At 38.1% G+C, this 8,553-nt stretch overlaps 1 protein-coding gene across 1 annotated transcript; it reads right to left on the reverse strand.

Annotated features, from left to right (window-relative positions):
- Positions 1–579: 579 nt before the first annotated feature.
- Positions 580–8,283, reverse strand: LOC104452647 (ribokinase). Its single transcript, XM_039318388.1, has 9 exons — positions 8,138–8,283; positions 7,872–8,000; positions 4,449–4,551; positions 3,535–3,582; positions 3,178–3,275; positions 2,972–3,086; positions 2,767–2,849; positions 1,280–1,844; positions 580–884 (listed from the first exon to the last, which is right to left on the reverse strand). The coding sequence occupies exons 1-9, from the start codon at positions 8,228–8,230 to the stop codon at positions 829–831; spliced, it is 1,290 nt and encodes a 429-aa protein (XP_039174322.1). The 5' UTR covers positions 8,231–8,283; the 3' UTR covers positions 580–828.
- Positions 8,284–8,553: the final 270 nt, after the last annotated feature.

The raw sequence follows: 8,553 nt of genomic DNA on the forward strand, positions 1-8,553 counted from the left end.
AACCCAAAATTTCCCCTTTTTTTCCTGTACTTAGTTTTGTTGTCCTTAGATTATGCTCCTTGACGTTATGTGATACATAACAAATGTCTAATAAATAAATAAATAAATAAATCATTAAAATAATTTTTTACTTGATAAATAAAAAGTCGCCTTTTAAGTGCATTGCCATGCTTTCTATTTTTCAATGAAGCTTATGATCAAATGTAAGAATCTAAATGACTGAGCATGATCTGTTCACTTGCACAATCAATGTATATTGCGACAACGTAACTAACTTGAGATTAGTTTGGTCTACTCTATGTAAGAGATTGAGAGCCTCGTCACTTCAAATGTCATTTCATCGTTCTAGTCGGATTATTAGATTAGCCACAGAATTCAGAAGCAGATAAAGACGTGAGGAGATCTTTGCAGGCATCTGAATCCGCAGGTTGGGGGTAAGTGTGCCGTAGCAACCAAAACATCACACTGCATGAAACATACAGATTCCTCTGAGGCCCCAATTCTTGAATAAATGGTAAGGAATTTGTTCTGCTGGAAGAAGAAATTGAAATAAGTAGAGAAATGTCAGAGGATTTTTATTAAAACCATAAAATTATTCACTCGCAATCTTGGATTGAAAGGATTCATCTACTAATGAAACTGATGCAGTACCAGAAACTGAATACTCCTGTCAGTATCTCAACTCTACTTGTGGAGTAAATATTTTACACCTCCATTGTACCAAATGGAAGCCCAAAAACAAAGCAAGTTGACCAACAATGAGCGGTCTTGAGTCCAATTCTGCACCAGTCCATTCACGATCATCATTATCTTGAAGATAGCAGCAGCTTACACTGGTCCATTATGAACAACCTTTGCAGCTGAGTACACCGACCTAGCATCATCTGCCAAGGAAGTTTAGGCACGATCATTCCTGGCCTCATTACATATTAGTTCACATCCATTTCCTAAAGATAATAGGAATCCAGCATCGTGCTTAAACTAATGAAAGTTTTTCCAATTTATTCTGTTCATGTCATGCGGCTCTACAGTATTCTCAGCACACTCATTAGCTTGTACCTATTGAGAGAAGATATCTTGCTCAGAAACAGCCTCTACAAGTTGCACGATAGCTTTCCTTGATGAGTCACACCGGTTTCCATTACACCAATTTGTTTCTTACCTACTCTACTGAAATTATTGAAATTAACACAACAAAAGAAGTAGAATAGAACCAAATTGATAGAATATCCAAGAATGCATAAATTTCCTGCTGTCTTTATTAAAAGAATATTCATACCTGCAACTCCAACTAAATCAAACATCAAAGGTACGTTTGAATCTGCCTCAACAGTGGCTTTTGCTGCTGCAATACCAACTGAGATGGCTTGTATAACGTTCAAACCTTCACATACCGATGCAAGTGTAGCACCCACCAAGCAATCGCCAGCCCCAGTAAGCTTCTTAACAGATGCAGGAAGGCCAGGAAGATGCAAAGCAAAGAGACGAGAGGTTCCCTCAATATGTTTGGCATCATGAAATTTTTGTGAAGGGCAATCAGATGAGATCAATTTGTGGAGTTCCGAACTTATGCCAAGGCGTTGGGGTTTCTCCACAACAGCTCTTGTCAATATAGACCCCTCTTTAGAGCATAGAAATACTCCACGAGCGCCTATGGTTACGACTACAATTTTTATGCCCTTCTCAAGCAAAAGAACTATTGCGGGTTTTAGCATATTGATGTGAGATTCTGCAGGACAATTCTTTTCACTCCTATACCTTTCACTCAAACCATATAACTTCCCAGGAGATAGAGCATCTGCCATTGCAAAGAGCTCATCTTCACTGGGAGATACATAAGTTACCTGCAAAGAGCCCACTCTGTGTCAGTAGCAGATCTCCAAGATGAAGCTTTCAGAATCTAGGAACCGCTTAATGCCACTCTTAAACTATGCCCATGTGAGCTGAATTTCGTTTCTCCTAATGTCATATTGTTTTCATAGCTGAAAGGGATGCCAAAACCAAGAAGTCAACTATGTAAACCAGTAACATTTTATTTCATGCCTGATTGATATGAACTTGACGCCAGTTTTTTCTAAAAGTGAGATCTTGTTAAAGTTCAACAATATCACTAACATAAATCAATTGCTATGATGTATGGTTTATAATTTCCTAGTTGATTTAAGAAAAGATTATGTGTGTATCACACTTAAGTGTATTCACTATGGAAGAGTTTCCTTCAACTCATCTAGACTGCAAATTAATATCCTAGTGGAAGCATAACATCGCCAGCCATCCTGACTTCTGGAAATGTAATCAGCAGATTATGAATTGGACATGCATTATTAACGAATGTCTATGCAAAGCCACTAAATTTTGTTTTGATATGCTACATTCAGAATTCTCCAACCCAAACCACAACTTTCACCATTTTTCTCCATATCCATGCAGATGGTAGGCAATTCTATGAAATATATTGACAACAACTGCTATCATTTTCCAGCATACACAACTAATGGTCTGCGTTAATCAATTTGAAGCACTAAACTTTTCTCATCATAGTATTTCCTGTTTTGCTCTCTGTCAGTATGGTGCTAAGGATGATGGTAATCAACTACTCCATTAGCAATCGAGTCAGAAATCTGAGATTGACATCTCGTGAACTCCATAAAATGTATTATTGAACTTATCCGATTGTTTATCAACTCCAGACTTAAATATGCTTACACAGCACATAGAAAACAGCACAAAAGAAAGTAAATGCACACCACAAGGCGAAGCACTCACATACTTCACAATAGAAGCAATTTTTTTGGATTTGGAAACCGATACCGGTTCAAACCACAGAGGAATGTTATCTCCTGCAGCCACTGTGAACAAAATTCAAAGAAAAACCAAGTAAGTGAATTCTGAAGAGCTTTCTACTGACTCAGAGTAGATCATATAATCAAGCCAGATGAAAAATCAAAGTACAGTGAATCTTTAGAATTACATCGACACAAAGCTTCGAGAGCACGATCGTTGAGGTTAGCATCAACCATCACTACTGGAGCAGAAGAGATCTCGTATCTAAATTGTTGAATCCACTCAGCAGTGAGAAATCTCTCCTAAAGGTCAACCATGAGTGCCTTTATAGATCTTAGAGAGAACACAAGTATGTCTGCTCTACCTGATATGTTTTCAGCAAAATTAACTTACAATTGACTCAAAGCTTGCAACACCAGCAGCTACCTCACCATTTGGATCAAGTACACAGCAGACCACAGCAGTTGTAATATCTTGGGTTTGAAGGATACCTGCCTTGGAATTGCTGAGTTTAAGAACGAGAAGCACATTCATGAACAGCACGTGCATCTCTATAACTTATTTGAAGCCAAAGAAAAAGGAGAGTAGCTAGTTCATTGTTATAGCGAAGTAAAAGAGAACAATTAGAAGAATAAATTTTAGTGTACTTACCTTTCTATAAAGGTAAATATAGCAAAATTTCATCACTATTATCAATTTAGAAGATTTTACTAGGCATGTCAGACAAGCAGTTAAACTGAGCACGTTAACCTTCAATAGGACGCCCAGTAGATCTCCAATGCTCCAACAAGTGATTCCCTGATACATAGGGCACAGGATAATGTTAGCAAAATTGTGGGAAGACACAGAAACCTCAACAAGAAAACTGATAAATAAAGAAACGACAGAGAATTTGCCCACCTTGGCAAGTGGCCTACGACCATGCATGAAGGATGACCGGACATTCACTCCATCAAGGTGAAGCAAATAAAAAGAAAAACATTCTCGAATCTTAGTACCTTTAAAATATACAGTTTACTCGCAAATTCTCAATCTGGAAAGTGAAGACGATATTTGGCAAAATCCTAATGGCCAATTCTAATCCCTCACAGACCTCCACAAAGATCTCAATTTGGTATGTCTTCAAAATTTATTGATCCTGATTAGAATCAGGCTGGCATACCCAAGAATTCCAGTTACAATTAACAGATGATTGTTTAAAAAAACTATTTTTTATCCTAAAAATTATTAGGCTTGACCATATATACCTTGTGAATCTAAAGGAAACTCTCAAATTACAACAGAAGCAGATAGGATGGACATAGACATAGTCAAGGCCCAAAACAAAATTACGCACTTTTATTGAAAAAAGATAGTAGGTTCTTTACTTTTATCACGTCTTTTAATAAAGATGGAGCTAAAGGATTTGTCTGGTATTTTTCTCCATGTCCCATGGCTTAAGACAAGAAGGAAATTGAACAAGAGCAATACTAAACAACCTTTATGCTGAAACTCTACAAAACATTATGTCCTAGGTGGCCATGCATTGAGTTCGTATGCCAAAATAATTAATTGACAGTGCCTCAGAAAGTCTTGCCGAAACAGAAAGTACGTAAGCTAATTCAGATGTGCTGTACTTTTTCTTTTTCTTTTTTTTTTTGGGTCAAAAGATGTGCTACACTAACCTGCCATGTCAAGGCCCATAGCACTGATGAAGAAGGGCTTTCCTCCCAGCTTCGACATGCAATCAGCAATACTCCTTGCTACACCTCCTAAAACATAGTGAACCTAAAAGACCACTGTCAGATATAGACTCACACAGAAAGTACTGAACAGTGTATTGTGTTCTCACATAGGTTCTTAACTGATGCTGTCGGCATAGAAGGTTTTGGAGATGTGTAATATTTAGGGGCAGAGTAAGAAACCTGTTACCGGTACCTACCAATATCTTCAACACTGGGTCAATGGTTGGATCTCCATCTTTCCATCTATGAAAAAATTCATGCCCAGATGAGCTACACTTCTTCTTTCTCCTTGAAGGCTGCCTGTCATCCTCATCTTGTGGAGGGGTATGGCACTTCCTGCACTGGGAATCTAGATCCCAGTAGCAATGAGCCTTGAAGTACAGAGTTGTCCTTTAGAGTCGAAAGACTCTATTCCAAGTCTCTCCTTCACCTTCATCTTCTTGTATGTATGGCTGCATCATCAAGATTGTAGGAAAAATTGAAGAAGAGCCTTCTTCATTTTCTCTTGAGTGATCAAATTTGATGACCTACTGCTGTCCTTTATCTTGATGAATTTTGACTTTGAAGACTGTATAGGCTGAACATTTTGATGAAGTTTTTGTAGTTAGTTACCCAGGTATTAGGGAGGAGTTTGAGTAACTCAGAACAAGGAATCTGTCTTGAAATACGATGCACAAAGTCATCTACTTATTGTCCACAGATATGGAAAGGGCATCTTCTGCTCCTGGCAAAGTTAAGTCTATTGTGTGATTTGTACACCATCTAGCTTTTTTGTTTTTCTTTTTTGGGGGGTCATATGTACACCATCTAGTTGCCACAGTCAAATCTGGACTCGGGGGACATCGAGTGATTTGTAATTGAACCTTCAAGACAAAAAGCAATTTAGGATCTGAAAGAGCTATATTGAAGTTTGGGAATAGTGTTACAAACACAAATCTAGCATTGAGAGTTGTTTCAACTACGCCAATGCAAGCGTGTTGATAGTCGAGGAACTAAAATCAAGTAGTGCCATGCAGGCCACTACTTGCCATCCTTTATGACCATGGAAGGAAAGAGCAAGCAATATAGCACCAAAGCAAAACTGCTAAAGCCTCGTTAGAGCCACTTGCGCAGAAACTCAGAAGAGATTTAAAAGTTCACAAAGTGTTCATGTTGAGTAGCTGGAAAGGGATGTTGATCAAAGCAGGTTGACTAAACGTATTCTCTTGACATCCTTTGGAGTATAGTGAATAAGCTTTCTTATAGACTTTATTGGTGAAAAAGAAGCTAGTTTAACTAAAGCAAAAATGGATTTATAAGAGGGATAGGTATTATAGATCTTATTCTCATTGAGGTAAGATATCTCACTAAAATAGTTGATCTTGGAGGCATTGGATTAAAGAGGTAGGGATCAAGAGTAATAGAGCATCTACACATTTAGTAGTACTACTTTCTGAGGATCCTCAGTCATGATGGGATATTTCTTCCTCTTAGTAACGATGCATTATCAGGCCTAGGGTTATAATCTCAGTCCGATTTTTTTATGAAGATGGCTATGATATCATGAGGGGTTAATGGTATCAACAAATGACTATTTGAGACAGAAATATTATCCCACTACACGGCCCTTCCCTTGGCCTCTCAAAGGGACTTTTTTGTTTTTTTTTGGTATCCAGACGCCATTCATCTATATCATAACGCTCTTAGAACTTAGAAACATTTGGAACCATAGGATCCATAGAGTGGCAAGTGAAGAGCAAACTCATGAAACCATGTTTCAACTTATCGGACTAATTGTGCAACTCTAAACTTTTAATGAAATCAGCCTTCAAGAATGAGAAAAGTGTTTTAGAATTCCATAAAAAAGTGTATATAGGCCATAAGTTTACAACCTCCAAATCTCATTCAACTTCTTAGAGAAGTTAGCCTTATATAAGCAAGGTTGAGGACAATACAAACTTTTGTTACTACAATAATACTAATACACCGCCATCAAAAAATTGCTCTTACAGGACAGTAATTCACACTCTTAGGAAAGAGATGTCAGATAAAGCAAACAAAACACTTTGCCCTATACTAATGGTTGACAATAGTATATTTTTGGGCTAGAGGGCAAAACATTGGAGCTCCAAAGAATCCATATTCAATCGTGGCAACTCTCCGCTAGCAAAATGGTGCACAGAGTTCAAAACACACCACAAACTTAACCTTACCAAGAGCAAAGAATACCTTTTTGATCTCTGTACACAACATAGATGACTTTGTGCATCATGTTGCAAGATAGATTCCTTGTTCAAAATTAGTCAAACTCCTTCCAAATACCTGGGTGACTAGCTACGAAATGCTCTATAAAAAGTTCAGCCTATACAGTTTCTAGAGTAATATTTATAGAGCCTTTAGAGTGAAAATTCACCAAGAAAAAGCACGGCAGTGTGGTCACCAAAATTGATCACTCAAAAGAAAATGAAAAAGACTCTTATTCCATCTTTCCTACAATCTTGATGATGCAGCCTTAAATACTAGAAGAAGATGGTGAAGGAGAAAGACTTAAAATAGAGCCCATCAACTATCAAGTACAACTCCGTGTATACTTCAAGGATCCTCGTACAGGCCATTGTTTTTGGGATCTAGATTGCCACAGTGAGAACTGCCAACCCTTCGAAGATGAGGACGACAAGCCTTCCAAGAGAAAGAAGTGCAATTCATCTGAGCATGAAATTTTTAATAGAGGGAAAGACAGATACAACCATTGGACCCATTGGAGAATATAGTGGCAAGTACTCACATCCGGTATCTTGCTCTACCACTTACTATGACACATCTCCAAAACCTTCTCCGCCACCATCATCCAAGCAGAAACCCACTCCTCCAAAGACAAAACCACCTACTACTAAACCAGTTTCTCCCTTCTACAAACGTATCCTTAAATGGGCAAAAGTTCACACAAGACTGTGTGTCCTATTATATATCTTCACAATCCTGATGTTTTCCGCAATTCAACCTTTCTCATTCTATATGACTAGTTGGGTCTATCCTCCATTCCTGTGTTATCTTTATATGATGCTATCCTATTATTCTCCATGTTATTGACAGAGACCAGCGTCAACCCATATTACAGAGAATAGCACTTGTTAGATTACTCCAGCAACTTCGAAATTTCCCCAAATGGACCAAATTAGAGTACTCCCACCTCTCTTTCAACTGAAATCCAGACTAAGAGCACAAAAAATCGATGCCCAATTTGGCATTTTTTAAGCAGCCAGCATCGACAAATTTCATTCTTAAACTCGCATTACAAGCAAGGTAAACATCCCACAAAAGACTTCACCAAAAACAGAATAAGGATGACTGAACAAACAGATAAGCGAAGGAAAATAAACTTACTTTGCCAGGGGTTGTGGTTCCGGGAGCAGGAGGAGAAAAAGGAAGGGCATGAATGTCCAACACCATACCACCGATTACCACGGCTTGTCTACCGTCTCGAAGGCTTAGCCGCTCTGCTCTCAGTACAGTCTTCATCATCAAAACCAGAAACCCAAAAAAAAATTAAAAAAATCACGACATCAACTAAGTACCAACTACATCTAACATTTTCCGCAAACGAAACAAAAGCAGACACCCGTGGAGAGAGAGAGAGAGAGCATACTGACCGGTTGAAGAAGGGAGCTCGCATCAGAAGCTTGTGGTGAAAGATGACGATACAGAGATTGAATCCTCCTCTGAGCTCTCCTCTCCGCAGCCATCTCTCCCCCGCTCTGTTGCTTAGCACGCTGTTCCTGGCTTGTTCTATGGGAAGAAAGGCAGGCACAGAGACAGGCGAAGGGTGTGGGTGACCTTTGACTTAAAAAATGGGGAAGTTTTTATTAGGAAAAAATCATAGAAAATCCTTAACTTTACCCTATAATAAATTTATCTCAAAAAAAAATTTGACATAAAAAATTTCAAATTTTACCATCTGTGACATATTTATCTCAATTTCTTTTTCGTGATATAAAAACCTCAAACTTCTAGTCATGTAATACATTTATCTCAAATTATAGAGGATTTTCGTCTTTCATTTTTAAAA

Source organism: Eucalyptus grandis, chromosome 7 (genome assembly GCF_016545825.1).
Source record: "Eucalyptus grandis isolate ANBG69807.140 chromosome 7, ASM1654582v1, whole genome shotgun sequence".
Classification (NCBI taxonomy): domain Eukaryota; kingdom Viridiplantae; phylum Streptophyta; class Magnoliopsida; order Myrtales; family Myrtaceae; genus Eucalyptus; species Eucalyptus grandis.

Coding starts and splice junctions, on each gene's coding strand:
- LOC104452647 (XM_039318388.1), bottom strand. CDS start 8,230: ATGGCTGCGGAGAGGAGAGCTCAGAGGAGGATTCAATCTCTGTATCGT. Junction 4,552..7,871: donor GAACCACAACCCCTGGCAAA/GTAAGTTTATTT, acceptor GTGGTCTTTTAG/GTTCACTATGTTTTAGGAGG. Junction 3,087..3,177: donor TTGCAAGCTTTGAGTCAATT/GTAAGTTAATTT, acceptor GTTGACCTTTAG/GAGAGATTTCTCACTGCTGA.